The sequence below is a fragment of the Corvus moneduloides genome, chromosome 5 (assembly GCF_009650955.1).
Source record: "Corvus moneduloides isolate bCorMon1 chromosome 5, bCorMon1.pri, whole genome shotgun sequence".
Lineage (NCBI taxonomy): Eukaryota > Metazoa > Chordata > Aves > Passeriformes > Corvidae > Corvus > Corvus moneduloides.
Window position 1 is genome coordinate 26011424 of NC_045480.1, and position 18326 is coordinate 26029749.

Genomic DNA, 18326 nt, shown 5'->3' on the forward strand with positions numbered 1-18326 from the left:
ACGCAAGATCAATTACATTGGTTAAAAAATTGCAACTAAAATTCAGCGGCGACCTCCCGCGCGGGGCACTGCGGGCACTGCTGCGGGGCAGCCTCCGCCGCCAGCCGGCTGCGGGAGCGCCGAGCGCTCCGCGGGACGGCCGCCTCCTCGAGCCTCCGCCGCTGGGCAAAACGCTACCTGCGCCAAAACGTGCCATTTCTCTCGGATTTGCCATTCCCCTTTCACTTTATGGCTAACATTCCATCGAGGGGATAAGCGAAGCGCCCTCAGCAATTATTCACCGTCTCTTGCCGGGAAGCCGGCGCTCCAGCGGCGGGGGGCGCGCCCGGCGGTGGCAGCCCCTTCCCCACGGCAGCCCGGGGCTCTGGGTCCCGCTGTGCCCCGCCACCCGCGAGGCCCCGCCGCCCTCAGCGCTCCCGAGGCACCTGTTGCGGCGCCGCGCCCTCGGCCCCCCGCGCCCTCGGCGCCCCGGGGCGCGGTCCCGCCGGGCCCGGGCGGCCGGGGCGGGCAGAGGGGCGCCCCGGGGCCGCGGCGCTCCGCTGCGCGCATGCGTCTCGCTCTCGGGAATTGTTTCTCCTCGCCGCTCAGCACCAAGTTCCAGTTCGCGGCTCGTCCCCCGTGAGGCGGCGGCCGGGATGGGGGCGGCGGCGAGGCGGACCGGCCCGTGGGCGCTGCTGCTGCCGCTGGCGCTGGCCGTGGCGTGCGCGGCGCGCAGGTGAGCGCCGCCGGGTGCGGACGGAGGGAGGGAGGCGGGCGCGGGATCGCCCGGCCGCCTCCCTAACCCGCTTGTGCTTCTTCCCGTAGCGCCGACGGGCCCAGCAACATGTCCTACGTGAAGGAGACTGTGGACAGGCTGCTCCAAGGCTACGACATCCGCCTCCGCCCCGACTTCGGAGGTAAGGCGCCCGCGGCCCCGACCCGCGCCCCGGCTCCCCGAGGTCCGCTAACGCCGCCTCCCGCTCCCTCCGCAGGTCCGCCCGTGGATGTGGGCATGCGGATAGAGATCGCCAGCATCGACGTGGTCTCGGAGGTAAACATGGTGAGTGAGCCTCGGGCCGGGGCGGTGGAGCCCCAGCGCCTCCCTGCCCGTGCGGGGGCTGCCGGAGCCCCGAGGCCCGCGCTGCAACCTGCCGGGAGCCCGGCTGCGCGGGGGTGCGCGTACCGAGCCGCAGCGATCGCCACGAAATAACCGAGCACGTCGCAGTTGCTAGGAAAAGTTATTTGCGTTTTTAAGATGGTGTTGGCATGCCTGCGGTGGCACTTAGGAAGAGCTCCCTGCCTTGGTCAGAGCACCTGCTGCAGGTTTGAGGTTCTGGGTCTCGCTTGCTCTGGTTTGCCCTTTGCGTAGTCAGCAGCTGCTGTCGGAAACGCTGGAGTTTCTTGAGCTGTAGCAGCAGATGGCCAGATGTGCATGTTTTCATTTTAAGTTATTTAAAGAGTTAGTTCATTTTGCACACTAGTAGCCTTGAGCAAAAGGTGTAAAGAGAAAAAGGAGTTCTAGAAAACGCTCTCTTTCTTGTAGAAGGAGAAAAACACTGTAGAATAAGTACATAAGGATGTTTCCAGCTATCAAAATCAGAAGTCTCGTAGCTACAGGTGTGAAACATACTGCATTTGATTTCATTTCTCCTGCAGGAAGGAATGCTAATAGACAAGCAGGCTTAAAGAGCAAAAATGTGACTCTTCAGTGCCTGCCTCATTTGACAGCTTTTTCCCAGAAGAAAACAATAAATCAGTTGCAAGTTTGAACGTTACACAAAATCATGTTGAATTAGTCAGTGTCATGGGCATTTTGCTCTCACTTGCTTATGTTTGATTTCGCATGAATCTAAGATGCTTTCTGTACATAGGGGAACACCTTTTTAGTTAAAAGAAGCTTAGGAACCTTACATTTCCATCCTGATTAGCAGTTTATTTCACTAGGTGATATTTGCCCATTCAAAGTAATTTACCCAAGAGTGGGGATTTCTTTGTTGGTATATTAGTTAATAGCAGTCATTAAAACAATCTCTTCATAGATTTTTTTTTGTTTTGTTTTCATACTTAGTTTTTTTCCATTTTTTTTTTATATATATATCACAGCTTCTGTTTCTGTGTAACTGTTATATTTGCTTATGAATATGCATGGTAGAGTGGGGAGGAAACAAAATTTGTCAGGTTGTGTGTAGCATACCAAGCTCTACAGACTGCTAATGCCACACAAAAACATTTTGCAAGTTTCAGCTCCTGGTGTTCCTATTGCTGTGTTGTACTTTTAGGGAGGAACATGGTACAGACCACACAGATAGGGCAGAGTAAACAGAACATAGACCTTATCAAAATAGTCAAAGAACAAATCTACTCCAATTCCAAACTATTTCTACTACCCTGTAATGGAATTTCACCCGGAAAAAGCTGAACAGAGCAAACACCAAAATACCTTTTCTGAAAAGTCCAGAATTTACCTTGTAAAGTCTCAACATCTGAAATACTGTTAATCTGTAGGGGAGTGGATGTGACAGTTTCCAATGGCAATCTCACAGGGCATTAATTGCATTGCACCAGCTCACAGCATTTCTTAGTTGCATCCTGTACCTGTCAAAACTTTCTTCTCCATTCTAACACTTGCACAGCCTCTGGGAAAGAAAAGTTATATGCAAGATGGATTCTTTGAATAATCTCTGTGTGTAGGGGGGCAGCTTGACTAAAGCTGGTCAAAAAGTAAGAAAATGTTTTCATTTCATAAAATGCCACATCTCACAGCAGAAGGAAGCAACCAGTTGTAGCTGTAGCCATAGTCCATTCCTGAAGGCAAAACATTCTGAATCAGTTTGAGATGGCTTTCCCATATCACAAGTACTACCTGTACATACCTGTATCTAGAGTGTTCTGTGTTGCTAGAGACTGTCTGCCTGGTTTTGGACAATGATCAGTAATTTCATCCATCATTGCAAAAACAAGGGAGTCGATATCTTGGCTTAAGAAAAGGTTTTTTTACCTAGTAAAATAATATTTTGTTCTAGTACTTTTTTTTTATTTCTGAGAAATCACAGCCTTGAGATGCTTGATGCAGTCATATGCAAGTCATTCATCTTCTTTTAAACTGTGTCTTTTAGATTTCTTAAAAAAAGAGCTACTGTTCTGTGGCTTCAGAGCCAGAAATGTTTTTCAGAAGATCGTTATTTATAGCATCCTTCAGCTATAGGGCAGTTTTGTTGCTGAAGGAAACTGGGATAGTAGCCGGGAGAGCAACACTCTCATTATGTGAAGTCCTCCTGGCAAGAGGGTCTGGTTGGATCCCCCAGAGTTCAGTCAGTCTCACCCTATCTCTATTGGAGGGAGTTGTCTTATCTCTTGGCTTTCCACAGGAACATGAAGCCTTATATCCAGAGTGACGGAGACACATATCCCCAGTCATGGTGGCCACAGAGTTAAATTTTGTGTTCCAGTATAAATGTATAAATGAGAGTAAAAATTATATATATGTATAGAGAGAGAAAGGCAGTGAAGGAGGTGTTCTCCTTTGGTGTGCTGGCTGAGATATGGTCGTGGCTGTAGACTGTCTGCCATGTCAACAGGCTGATTTGTATGTCCAAGTAAATCTAGTTCTTGGGTAAAAAGTTGAAATATTGTTATGAATGGATGATGTGGGTTTAAGTAAGTCCCTGCCTTTTGCCCAGGCCTCTGGCAGTAGGCAGTCACATTGTTGGGGTGGCCAGCACCTCAAGACCCACTCTCATTTGTAAGTTCTTTAATAATGGCTGATTCTATCTAGTATAGAATGAATTATTTATTTAATAGACACAAAACTAACAGGCATAAGACTTAAGACAGACTATTACTACACAGGATTAAGACAAAAAGAGGCAAATAGTATTATACACACAGGATTAAAGGTACCTATTTATTTTACAGCTAGTGAGGAAATAATATAACTTACGATCCAGTGATTCTTACCATCCAGTTCCTGATGGAGTACATATGGAAATCCTTTCCGTCAATTCCTAGGAAAGTAACCACAGAATCTGTGTCCAGGCTCTGGGCAGAAGTCTTGCATGCCTTCAGGGCATCTGGGTAGAAGGCTTCTCAGGGTGTGTGTAGGAGACTTCTGCCTCTGTAATAAACTGTAGTACTTTTATAGTGTAAAAACAGGCCTTTTGGTCACCTATGTTTTATCTCTTCCCACATCTGTTAAGATGGCAGACCTTTTGGTGCCAGGAGATGATACTTGTTGGGCCTTGCCTGCCTGGGTTATCTCTCCTGTCTGCACTGGCCACCTGTGGTGGGGAGAGGGTTGATATGCCCTGCCACAGATATAGGCAATAGAATTATTTTGAATTCTGTGAGCACCAGTAAGTGTCTGTTCAAGCAGCTTGGCTGGTCATAGTGGCTTGTTCTAATCTACTAGACTATTGTGAAATACTATACTCAGTTAATGAACCAAGACTTACACAGTCTTGTTTTTCTCTGTTCTGGTTTTTCTCTGTTAGCACTCAGTCCTCATCTCCTCAGCTCATTAAATAGCATTGTTTTATAGCTGCTTGGTAGTTCAATAATACTGTGGTGAGCTGCCATATTAACTTCTAAGGAATAATTAATTGAAGCATCTATTCTTACGACTCTCCCATTTGACATCAGAGATGTTGTCTTATGTTGATTTTTGCAACTGAAGAGCTTGTCATGCATCAAACAAGCAGGAGAAGTAGAATATAAACATCCTAGTGAGCACTGCCCAGTTCTAACCATGCTTTCTCCCTAATATACTGTGATATATAAGTTTTAGTTTAGTTTTCCATCTGATTTTCACAGCCTTGCTACAGCAACTGCAAGCATTCCCTTACAAAGGTACAAGGTGACCCTTCTCCTTGTCTCAGTTAATGACCATTCAGCTAACTTTCATTCATGACAGAGTTCCTTAAGTATAATAGAAGTTTACATAAATATAGAGTTCATTAAGAACCATGCTATTACTAGATTGTTAAGCTGCTGTGATGTCTGGTTTACTCTGATGCCTTTATGTGGTTAGCAGAAGGTGCTGCTTGTATATCAAGAATAAACATGGGTAGAATGATTGGCAGTAATTAGTGTCATGCTTCAGGGCAAACAAACAAATAATGTATTGCTCTGTCTACTAGGAAACAATCGAGAGGAGTAGCTGGACTCTCAAAAAAATCATGATGTATGATGTCATTTTCTCTAAAATGTGTTCCTTACTGAAAAAAAGGTGGTCAAACCTTTATAGTAGGCAAAAGATGTCATGTACATGTCCTAAAGTTTAAAAAAAACAGTGCATATGATAAAGAACCTTTTATAGAGTAGTTAAAAAAGACACCAAAGAGGAAAAAAAAAAAAAAAAGAAAAAAGACCTCTATTTTATATTTGGAACACTATTCCTGACCTACCATACTGATTTCACACTGATGATGTAGTTTCTGTGATTGCAGACTGAAGGTTTCATGTCCCAGCAAAAAGAAGTTAAAGAAAACATGGAAAGAACGTATTATTCTTTAGCTTCTCTAAACTTGTATTCAAGCCTTTTATATTTATGTGATCTCCCAAATAAGCCACAAATCTTGCTGAGAATTTGTATATCTTTTATGCTGTCAACATCCCAACCTGCTGGGTAACATCTTTTTGCCCCAGAAAGAATTTAATTTAGCTTAAACCACTCACTTTTTGTATCCTTTTGGTAAAGTTGATAATTTAAAAAGCCAACTGCATAAAAATGTATGTATATATTATGTATGTGTGTGTACTGCAGATTGAGAAAGACTTAAGCTGTATTTACTAACATAGCCAGAGTTTCACGCATCTTATTCCTCCTTCCTGTCTTGATTAAGTATCTGAGAATTTAGCATGGCGGCTGTTGTGAATCTCGACATCAGAAATAAATCCTGGGGAACCAAATTGGCTCTCTGCATCAGAGCAGCCAAGTCCCATTTTTTGTAATCACAAGTCTTGTTCATATAGAACTAAAACGTCAAAAATTCCTTTAGCCCCAGCCAGTGTGGCAACACAAATGATAATAAATGGTCCTTGGTCTAAATATATTTACCTGAAGATATTCATACAGATTAAACTGATTTTTTTTTTTCTGAAAAGTCATAAAGCTTAATAGTTATTAATGAAAATTTACTTAGCTGTAGTGCAGAAGAAGAAAGGAGAAATACTTTTTTGTTATATGGCAACTATCCTAAAGAGCATGGAGGACATGCAAAAGCACTTTAATAGGAATGTTCAGTAACCGATTTTTTTTTTTCAGCAAATACAGAAAAACTAATCAAGTAATAATACATAAAGGCCAGATCATTTCATCACTGCCTATTCCAAACAGGAGTAATTATATTATAAAGAGTGAAACATGGAATGAATGTAGAAATGGGCAGCTTGAGGTTAAACGACTGTGTCACTCTTAGTGGATGTTTTCTTGGATTGTTTTTCATTTGACAAGAATAAGCATTCCTTCAAAAAAATTGATGAATAGGCAAAAATTGTAAAGCAGTAATGTAAATGTTGCTTCATATGATCCAGAAATCAGATGCATCTTAATTTTTCAAATGTCGAACAAACTTGAGGCCAGCTTCAGGGCTGATATAAACTGTAGTCCAGATTTTCTTTTTAGGCTGACAGGCACAGTACTCTTCTGATTTCAAGGCTTAAACAAACTAGCTATGAATGCCCTTTAGAAAATACATATTTTTTTTGTCTAATGTTAAACTCACGGTTCCCCACAAGTGCAACTCTCCTGACTCCCACAATCTACGGTTAATCAATCGTATCACAGTGGTGCCTGTGAAATTAGAGGGGTGACACTCTGCCCTTTTGTAGTGGAAGTTTTAGCACCCAGTTCAAGGTATGTAGGATTTCACTAAATAAGGGGTATGCCTGCAAAGAGATAGGCTTTTTAGTTGTATGGAAGGGAAGATGAAAGGATTTCCCCAGCCCTGCCTGTTTGTGCACCTGCATCAAACAACATGGCTGTGCTGTGACTGCTGGAAACATCCAGCTGATCTGTTAATGTGCACAAGTCCCACAGTTCAGTGGTAAAAACCTTTTGAAACATTCACAGTCCCAAATAGTCAACGATTAACACCAGGAGACCCATTCCCCAAAATTAACTTCTTTCAAAAAAAAGAAAAAGAAATCCATAAAATTAAATTTCATGTTTCTCTTCTTGTGCACAGGACAGGGTAAGTGCTTAATGAAAAGCTTTCACGTTTTCCACAACTGCATTTCCCTTTTACTTCTGATTTTGGATTTTACATCTGACTTCTGAAAGAGAATATCAGAATGTTCCAAACTAAGCATTTTTCTTCATAAGGAAATTCAAAGCATACATTTCAAATGTCTGCAGAACTTAGTCTTTTTTTTTTTAATCAGCTTTACTTTGTACTCTATTGTCTGAAAAGTTCCATACCTCCTCTAGGCCATAATAATCATCTACCAACTGCAGCTCAATACAGACCTGGAGCTGAAGCTGTGCAACCAAGAGAGGGAACACTCGTACTGTCAGATGGAGGAACCTCAGTGGAGGAACAGTAACAACCTCAGTAGCTGTTACCAGAAAGACCTGTTTGTGTTCATAGGATGCCGAGTACTCTGACAACAGCTGAAACTGTTAAATCAAAGCCAGAGATTGCCTTCATTTAGAAGTATCCGCAGCTGATGTGTTTTGTTGATCACGGTATTCCGAACAGCAGCTGCTTGGGAGAATTCTCTATGGTTTCTCATCTCCCATCCATCTTAAGTGTGCTGTACTTCAAAGCATCAGTAAAGGCTGAAAAAACAACTATAAGGTCTTCTGGCAGGTGGTGAAAACGTCCAAGATGGCTACCTGAAGATTTTATACTTTAATGCTCTTTGAGACTCCTTATTTTCTTCTAGAAAGAGAACACAGGATCTCAAGGTATGCACTATCATCCTTGTAGAATTCTCTCATGTTAAAAAATGCCTGTAACTGTGGTAGTGCTCCAAAAAACATATTAGAATGAAATTATTTCCACCCCAAAGGCTAAACTACTGCAAATATGTTCACAAGGAAATTGGTCGTAAGAGTCACTGGATAATCCAGCAGAATAACACCAGGTAATGCGGTGTGTTTGATTCTTTAAGCAGTAACTTTGTATTAAGATTTACGTGGGATGGAATATGTAGACCAGATTTCTTGCCTATCAACTTTTACAGTAACCTTTCAGGATTAAAAGGTTGCTTTTGGCCAAAGCAGTGTAACACTGAGGTTGGTTGCATCCTCTGCTGGGGCAAATCCTTAATGGTTCATGTCACGAACCAAGGAAAGATGATGTAACAGAAAGGTAATTTAAAAGATTCAAAGGTAGCTTCTAGAAAGCTGCATTATCACTCAGACATCCACCTTATAACAAGATTGGCTTGTATGGTTTTAAATGCTCACATTACAGTACATAGTTTCAAAGCAAAGATTAATGATTTCAGACTGCCAAACTTAATTAAAAGTTGGAATAAATGTTCTCCATTAGAACTCATCAATCCATTTGACTGAGATGGAAGAATTTCAGTCATGTCTTTTTTAATTGCTTGTAGAAAGAACTGAAGAGTTAGCAAAATTAAAACTGTTGAAACAGATAAACGGTGTCTAAATATTATGCAGGATCTTAATCATATTAAAAGAGGAGTGCAGTTAATTTCCCAGCATATTTTTAACCTGAAGAGCCTCCTAAGTGTAACTGAAGTAACATGAGTGGCAGGTAGATATGTTCGTGCTTCTGTATCTCAGGAGCTTCTGTAAGTACTCATTATTGCAGTGCACCAAGGACTCCTGTCCCATCCAGGTGGACTAGATGCTGATAGTCCCATGTTTTCAATGAATATGCTCACAGATAAAATTTCTTATACCACTAAAATGAAGTACATACTAGCTCCACCAGCTCAGCAGTTTACTCAGCAGCTTGCAGGAGCAGTTCAGCTCTCCAGTTTATATAATTTGTAAACCTTTATTTATTTCCAATTTTCTGTGTTGTTGCTCTTCAACAGCATGAGAGAATAACGAAGCCTGGAATGATACCCTCCTATCCTGTGTTCTTCCATTATGATTTATCCTTTCTTTAACCAGTGGTTTATTTGTAAGCCAGTAACTGATCAAAATAATACCACTGGTCAAGGAGAGAAATGGAGGAGGTTCGGAGGCTTCATTTGTATTAGTGCATTTCACAGGCAGTGCAGCTTTGTCACTGGTTTCCTATGGAGGGAACAAAGCATGAGATTGACATCCACCTGTAAATTCTGAGTTTGTTTTAGCTACTGCACCAGGACCAACTGGGGGGGAAAAAAGTTTCAGAACATCAGTTACATGCTGGGAGTGAAATCTGTAATGCTTGACAGTCTTCACAACTTGTTCAATGCTCCATGTATTCCTAAACTAATAGGAAGCAAATACACTGTCATTTTGGTGTCAATTGGAAATGAATTCTGAATATAGATCTTTTCAGTTCCCACTGTCAAGAGAAATGAGTTTCTTTTTCAGAAGCACACTAAGGGTGTGAATTTTTGATACATTAAAGATTATTTACATTCCAGATAATACATTCTTTCTTTTTAGTTATTCCTAGTAGAAACTCAGAGTTAAGTACAGAGCAGATGATGAGAAGGAGTAGCACATATCAGGAAAATATAATGACAAAACATAACGAAGTACTAACCACTTACAGCCATTGTCTTGACTCTTCTCACCAATGTGACATGGTCTATCAGGGAAAGTTGATCTTTGGAAATTTCTACATTGGATCAATTCAGTGAACCAATTCCAAATATGAAGCTAAAAATTCTTCCTGTTTTGGGAGTGTCTTATCCCAATGGCCATTTCATCCCTACAGTGCTGAAAATTTACCATAACGTGAATCTTTCCTTTTTCCCTTCCCAGAACCCTGTAATTCTAAATGCAGTTTTCACAGTTCTGCCTTTTAGATCACACCAGGGAAATACCACTGCCAGAGACAAAATAGGGAGATATGGCCCATGTCCGACCAGTGTAGTTCTCTGGGTTTGTTCTCCTCAATTTCTCACTGGAACAGGGATGTTTTTAAAGTAATACTGCTCTAACCCCTTAGAAGAGGAATAGGTAAGAGGAGACACAAGAGGAGTCAAAAGTATTCTCATGAATGATGTGATACTGCACTGTCACCCTTGGTCTCTGGACATTTTGCAGTGTGACGTGTGTACAATATTGTTATACTGTCCACTAGGAAACACAATGGATTTGAATTTATCATCTTTTAGTGTCTTCAAAGTAGCTGTAAGCACTCCAGTTAGTCAAAGAACAGACATTAAATATATCCTGAGAATTACTTTTTAAAGGGTATTAATATTAATTCTTCAACTCATTATTAGGAGTGAGTGCAGCACTGGCAAAGAGTAGCAGAACAGCCAGCAGTGCTCTCAGTGCCCTCAGGTGTTTTCATTTCACATCTGCAGAAGCCAGAAGCATTTAAAATGAGAGCTCATCTCCTGAACTGCCTTCTTCTCTCAGAAGGTAACACAAAACAAAGGTCCATCCAGGAACACTGCTCATTAAGGTGTCCAGTTTAAAAGTAGGTTTCCTTTCCCAGAAGGAAAGAGAAAAGTAACTTCCTTTTTTTTTCCCCCCCAATTTGTTTACAAGTCACTTCTTCTCTTGAAGTAAAAGTCATGCTTATTCCCGCCCTCCTCCCACAGCAGGGTAGCTGTTAAGCCACTATCTTATTGGAAACAAACACTTGAAAAAAAAATAAGTTAAATAATAATAGGCAGATGATTCTGACCTATTACTCAGGCAAGCTTATTACCTGGGTTTATTGTGGAACCTGATGGTTTCAGTGACTTTTGCACAGCTTCTGTTTGGAAATCCAGGCAACAGTGGTGCTCCAGATCATAGAGAACAAGTAAGTGGAAGAGGCGCTGCTGGGGACAACCTGTTGTGCCAGGGAATAGCATCAGGGCCTGACTCGGCAGGAGAGGACTGCTGGCTCAGCAGGACCCCGCTGATCTCACTGCTGCTCTGCAGGGCCCATCGGGTCAAGCTGCTGTCATGACAGATGGCTAATTCTTTTCAACAGATTTGAAACAGCAATACCGTGGTTTAGATTATTTTTTATAGTACTATATATAACCTTTTACAGTGCAGTCAACATTTTTTATGAATTACATATTTGGTTTCTTTTCCCAAGGATGTTTGTGGGGCTAGAAGGAACTTGAAATAAAGCAATTGTTGTGCTGGTTTTTTCTCATCCAAGTGATTACAGTAATGAAGAATTCAGCACAGTCTTATGGAAAGGAATTAAAAAATATGGAGCTCTGTACTTAAAACATTACAAATCTATTAAATTCATTAGTATGGATAATTTTGCAATTTTTAGCCAAAAAAAATGGGAAGTCAGTATTCCATGTGACTTCCAGTAAACAGAAGTGATCATTACAACACATTGCAATATCCAGGAACTCTGGAGCAAGAAGCTGGACAAACTTTATGCAACAGTAAGCCAAACACAATTTTGAACTAATACACTTTGGTTTAAATACTTGAGTCATCTTTTGTAGAAATTCTACGGAAGAAAAATATATTTGACATCTTGGTAGGAGAAAAGATTCTTCCCATTTATTAGCTGTTCTTCCACTGAATATCAGCTCCAAAGGCCTCCTCTGGAGTATGTGGAGCACTGAAGTGCTTGGCTCACCTTGTTCTTTGATTAGGTTCCTCTGAAATCAATGAAGATGCATCAGTAATGAATCAAACCAACCTTATTCAAGATGATTATACTTTCCTGCAGTAACTGCATTTTCTTGGAAAAATTCTGCCTGTAACATTTGTAAATTCAAGACAAAATACACTGTTCTGAATACACACAGACATCAAGAAAAAACTTTTTTAAATGCTTAATTTTTATGATGATGCCTCTGAGAAGCAAAATGCAAAAAAGAATTAAAATGAGCAAGTGAGAAAAAGAAGAAGTCTGTTACCCTTACAGGAATATATTCTCTGTCATTGCAGAGTCTTGGCTTGCAGACTGCTTGGTTTTCCTTGCAGCTTTTTTACAATTTTCTGCTGCTATATTCATGCATCTTAGCCTAGTGTTTAAATTAGAGGTTGGAGCAACCCCCAGTATCAACACAGGCTGGGGGATGAACAGATCCAAAGCAGCCCTGCCAAGGAGGACTTAGGGGTGCCGGTGAGTGAGAGGCTGGACATGACCCAGCCATGTGCACTCACAGCCCAGAAAGCCAAACGTGTCCTGGGCTGCATCCAGAGCACCGTGGGCAGCAGGGCCAGGGAGGGGATTCTGCCCCTCTGCTCTGCTCTGGTGAGACCCCACCTGGAACCCTGCATCCACCTCTGGGGTCCCAGCACGGGAAGGACATGGACCTGCTGGAGCAAGTCCAGAAGAGGACACCAAGATGATGAGAGGGATGGAGCAGCTCTCTTGTGAGGAAAGGGTGAGAGAATTGGGTTTGTTCGACCCCAGGAGAAGACTCCAGGGTGACCTAATTGCAGCCTTGCAGTCCCTAAAGCAGCCTACAAAAAAGATGGAGGAGGACTTTTTACAAGGGCATGTAGTGACAGAACAATGATTAATGGCTTTAAACAAAAAGAGAGTAGGTTTAGATTAGATATTAGGAAGAGATTTCTTACTGTGAGGGTGGTGAGGCCCTGGTACAGGTTGCCCAGAGAAGTTGTGGATGCCCCATCCCTGGAAGCATTTGATGCCGGGTTGGATGTAGCTGTGAGAAACCTGGTCTAGTGAAAGCTGTCCCTGTCCATAGCAGGGGGGTTGGAACTAGATGATCTTGTCCCTTCCAGCCATAACCATTCTGTGATGGTATAATTTAAACGTTCTTATAAGAAGCTGTCAGTCTTTCTGACAGTAATCTGAGACCTCAGTCTTCTTTGTTTCCACTGGAGCTGAGCCAGCTCCACTGGAAACAAAATGAACATGAACATCTACCTATGCATCATCTTTTTTCTTACTCACACCCACAACCACATTATCAGAATGGCATGCACGTTTTAAAAGTCACAAGTGGGACTCTCTTCTGTTCTTTGTAGGTAGCAATCAATTTCCTTTGATTTTATTTGTATATTTGACTTTAAAATAAATCAAAAATAGATCCAGAGTAGGAGCTTTGAATTTTGTACTGAAACTGGGGAAGTGTGTGGATGTTAACGCCTCTTCCTCCTGTGGGTGTTAATGCCTTCCTTCCTCCTTCCACAACAGTCATTGTAGTGGCAGAACAAAGCTGTGAGTGGAGGTACTTTTTCCAAAGGAAAAGGCAGTGATTCAGGTGTCTGGGTCATGCTCATAAAGTGTTTTGGAGGCCTGGAGTGTCTTAGATTTCACTCTTGTGTTCAGCAGGAGATCAGTGCCTACAGGGGTTATATGGTGTTTGCTTTATGGAAGGAAAGAGTCTCAGGGGAGAGATGTTAAGTGGAACCAAAGTGTAAATTTCTGTCCTTACATGGATTTTTTTGACTGGTTGGTTTGTTTCAATTTCTCTGGCCCTCAGTTGCTTCTCTGTTAAGATTTCTACCTTACAAGGGTATTACGGGAATTAAATGCATTGCATGAGCGTTCATTTGGACAGTGAGCAAGTTTCTGCACACTCAGGTGGAAAGAAAAGGTTTACAGCCTGCAGCTAAAAAAGAATATATCCCGTGACCTGTAATTTCAACACAGCATCGTGGGTTATGACCCAGCTGGTCTGTTCCTACATCTCTGCAAGAATACTCCTGCACTCCTGGCAGGAATTTATTTCTTACTTACCTAGTGAGAAATCCCAAGAAAGCACAAAATGTTGCATAGTAATTGCATTTTCCTCAGTGGTATTGCTGAATGACATATTGTGATATATCAAGAGGCAACTGTGAATTTAGCTTCAGTCATCACAGTAGACTTTGCCCAATATGGTAGGTTTCCAGATGAACGTAGTGTGAATGTAAGAATAAAGAGAAGTTTCTGAATACCACACAGCATCATGCCTACTTTGTCAGCATTAGCTTTCAAAGCACATACGATTCTGGCTTGGGAAATCTTCATGTATTCATTATTTATTTAGCTTACATATTCACTCTAATATTTAAGAATATATTGTTGGCAGGTGGTTTCACAGGAGAAGACAGTAATGATAGTCACTTGTCAGAAGAATCAGACATCAAAATATGAAGCTTTCTCTTTCTTTCTGTTTAGTGTTTGATGCCACTAAATGCCTGTTTCTTGTGATTAACAGAACAGGTAAGCAACTTGCATGATTTTTCTGTTAGTAAGGCTATTTAACCTTACTGAATTTCAGAACAGTATTCTCCCAGTTTTTGGAACATGATAACAACATGAAAAAGCAGAAAGCTTTGCTAATCATTAAAGAGGTGGCAGATTTTCACTTTTATCCCTTTGTGATCATACTGTCTTTTGCAAGATACTGCAAGGCTGGCGTGTGGGGAGGAGAAACAATAAAGACTGGCACAAATCTGCTTTTCAGTTCACACTCTTACCAGGGTAGTTAGCATAAGCAGAAATTCCCCTCTGTGGGAAATATATTTTTCTTTAGGTGTTTGTGGAAGAGTTTTAGTGCACCCTAACAAACAATAGCCCTCATGCAAAGTGTGTGGCTGATAAATGAAAATGGTCTTCCCAAGCCTGCCATTCTTGTTACTAGAGTGGACACTTACTTCACTGGGTGTTCTGTCAGTGCCAGGCCCAATGCGCCCTTGGACAAAAGCTCTGTCTGTAGCAACCCTGCATTGCAGTTTCAGCCCTTTGGCCTCTTGGTAAGTCGTGTCTTACGCTGGGAGGAACACATTTAAAGTCAGCCATCCCTGAGGGGTACAAGAAGGTGGATACTCAGTTCCTGGGTAGATGAGGAGGTCAGTTACTTCAATTACAAAGCACTGCTACTGATATGCTGTAATGAGAATTGAGTGCAGTAGTGCCAAATATCTTCAGTCGTTATCAGTCTGTTCACCAGAGGGGTAATGCAGGTTGCTTGAAGTGACAAAGAGGAAAGTTTTCCTCCCTCCTCTAAACAATTTGTTTGAAGTATCCTAATCTCTCTCTCTATTAATCCTATCATACAAAGTCTGTGCTGATATTTCTTCAAGGTTAGGGGGCTAAAGTTAGGCAGTATGAAGACCTTGACAAAGATTTTTTTTTTCCCCTCCTTCATAATATGTTACTCCTTAAATTCAAAGGAAGGAGCACTTTTTTTGCTCAGCAGTTCTTAGTCTCATGATTCAAGCATTACCACATTACCAAACCAGTTGCACAAGTAATTTAAAGACATCTAAAAACTGTATGGATATTAGTGTGGTTTGGTGCATAAAATTGCTTCTTGGACTCATTCTTTTGGCCATGTCTCTCTGAGAAAGACCAATCAAAGGCGGTATAAGGTAATGTGGCTGGTGTGTGCCAACTGGAAATTTTCATGCACTTGACAAGAAGTCCCAATAACTGAGTGTTATAGCTGCTTAAAGATACTGAATGAATAACAGGACCTAAAAATGACAAGATATTTAGATCCATGTCAAAACCTGATACATTTGTTAAGAGTGTTAATTGTGAAATGAGGGAAGTTATCTTACCTACTCCATCCACTGAGTGAGGAGAATCCTGCCCTTCACTGTGTATTTACTGTTCTTACTCCAAGCCAGTCTGAAAGACTCCAGAAGCTAAAATCAGAACACAGTTGAGCAGTCCTTCCCTATCTCAGTCAGGGGGTTCCCCTAGACTCCAAGACATTATTTCTCATCCATTCATTTGATTACTTTTGTATCACATATCCCAGTATCTGCTCCTTTCATGAAAGGAAAGGAGTCATTTTGTCTCCTTGGTTTTACATTCCACAGTGCTTTTTTTTTCCTCAAGTTTTTCTCTGATACAGTACCTTTAAAATCAATGGCCATTTTACTTACTTTCAAGTTAATAAAACAGCACATCATACGCCATTGCAAGTACCAGCCTGTGTAAGGATCTGCCTTGGGTAGGCTGCAGGTGCATGCTTCACTATGTTCCTGCTTCCTAGGTGTATTTTCAGACATCACTGAGAAAACTTAACAACTGATGTGTAAAGCCATTACACATCATAGGAGTAGTCCATTTCGGAGACACACTTTTCACTACACATTGATGTTGGATCAGAACCCTTGCTCACCAACACTATTGTAAGTTGGCAGTAACTAGTCTGAAATGAATGAATCATATTCAGATGAAAGAAAGAGGACAAGCAGACAAACTGTATTTTCAAAAGCCAACTTCTGCATATGTATGCATTCCAGAACAAAGCATTTTTCAGATGTTGGATGGAAAGTAATTGCAATGCCGTGTATTATTCCCAAATCTCCTAATTTTCCTGTAATTTTTGTTCCTTACAGCACACCTCTACTGGTTTTTTATACTATCAATAATATTTTATTAATTCTGTTTTCATGCCTGTTCTTACAACTAAGCAATCTTACCTGAATGTACCTGCATCCTGTTTATTTTAATACCTGACTTCCTGCATTTGCTCAACTTCCTGGTTATCATCCTGGAAAATGATATATATTAATTTGTTTGTGAAAAGAGCTGGGAGTAAGCAGGTTCAAGATACTTTGCTGGCATAGATTATTTCTCAAAGAGTTCCTAGGTACTCTTGACTGAAGTAAGTTTGGAACCAACATCTTTGAGATAAGGATGTAGATAAAAGGCTTTGACCACTCAGCCTGGGCATTATTACAGACCTGAAACAATCAAATTCCTGGAGAGAGTATATTTTCCACACTATGAATCCTAGTAGATGGGCAACTTCTATATTGCTTTCCACGTCAGTGCCAAGAATGAATTTTCATGCAAGGCTGAGTGAAAATATGGTGCAATAAGATAAGTAAACACATTTTTTTAGAGTCAACAATCCAGCTCATTTTCTAAGGGTTGGCTTTTCCACTGAATATGCAGCAGTAGGCTATCACCAAATGCTTTTTTTTCATATTCAGTGTCATCTGACACATAAGATATGCACAACAGGGCAGTCAAGCTGAAAGTTCACAGGGTGTCTGATTCATTGTCATGAAGGTGAGCAAACAGAATATCTGCATGGCAGATGTGAAGGGGGACTTCTGGTATCTTCTAGGAAGATACCCAGCTGGAGTTTACTTACGGACTTGCTGAAATTAGCCTGCACTTTCAGAGTTGTTCAGATGGCATTCCATGCTTTAACTGGTTTCAGGGAGAACACTGACATTTTAAAATGGCACTGGAAGCAAGCAAATAGTGTGTGTGCCTTCAGTCCAGACAGCAAGGCATACCTTAGACCCAGGTCAAGAACAGTGCTTAGAAAGAAACCAAAACCATCTTCTTTCCAGCATGTTTCTGAGTTTGGTGAGGGTGGGCAGTGTGTTTCCCTGAAGTGGATTATAAGCATCAGGCAAGAATATGTTTCTCACCTTAGCAGGGAGTGATATAATACCTTGATAGCAGACACGGGCAATTTCTCAGTTTCTTTGTAGTCGTGATATGCCCAAACAGTCTTATTGACAAGTTGAGTTCACAGAGTCAAGTGATAAAAGTGTATCAGAGGATGAGCGAAATGCATTTCAGAAAGGATCAGCAGAAAACATGTAATTATATGATAATGATGTACCTAGAGCATGCCAGACTGAAATACAAATACTAGATGGTGTATTGTATTTATCATAGTACAATCAAATTTTTTTTTAAATTTTTTAAATAATTACATTTTTCATTAAAGTAAAATATGGTTTCTGAGCAATAAAATCTCTCAGAAGAGACTACATGTTAAAAATTAAATACAAAACAATTGGTTTTTTGTCCGTCTCTGTTAACAGATTAAATCTTTCCTATCTAGATATCTGCAAGCATAATATAATCTAAAGAGAAATACAAAATGTAATTTAACTTTATCTTTTTAATTTAATTTTTTAAATTTAATTTTATTTTCTGAAATGTTTTGCTGTCTGTATTTAGCTGGATGGGAAAAGCTGGCCAAGAAAATTTCCCTTTAAAAGAGAGCTCTCCACATTCTGCTGTCCCATGGCTCCCATCTCTTGTCCTCATTCCTTGCTGTAGCTCAAATGACAAAAAACCAGAACTGGTGTTTCAATAACCAGTGCTAGAGGTGTTTGTACAGGTAGCTGCATAACTAGGGATTTGAGTAGGAGGATTTGGGCAGAAGTACGGTGGGGAAAACACTGTCTTGAAAAATGCTTCCTAAATTCCTTTATTTATTTAGTGATTATCATTAACATAAAGGTCCACAAAAGGCCTAGGTTATGCTAGGGACTTGGCATTAACACTGGAAAATGGAATGGAATAATCTAAAGCGTCTCTTTACTCCTCACTGCTAAATAGACCGAG

The 18326-nt window shown here is 41.1% G+C and overlaps 1 protein-coding gene across 7 annotated transcripts in view; it reads left to right on the forward strand.

Annotated features, from left to right (window-relative positions):
• The first annotated feature begins 583 nt into the window (after nt 1-583).
• The window catches only part of GABRB1 (gamma-aminobutyric acid type A receptor subunit beta1), a 128759-nt gene continuing 111016 nt past the window's right edge, over nt 584-18326 (forward strand). For 3 of the 7 annotated variants that reach the window (XR_004240106.1, XR_004240107.1, XM_032108835.1), the window contains exons 1-3: nt 588-715; nt 805-896; nt 972-1039. Coding sequence is in view for 4 of the 7 variants with exons in the window: in XM_032108835.1 (XP_031964726.1) it covers nt 636-715; nt 805-896; nt 972-1039 (240 nt within the window). In the remaining 3 variants the exon portion in view is untranslated. Of the gene's footprint in view, nt 716-804; nt 897-970; nt 1040-18326 lie in introns of those variants that run through there. The other 4 variants (XM_032108834.1, XM_032108840.1, XM_032108841.1 and 1 more) reach the window with 4 other exon arrangements.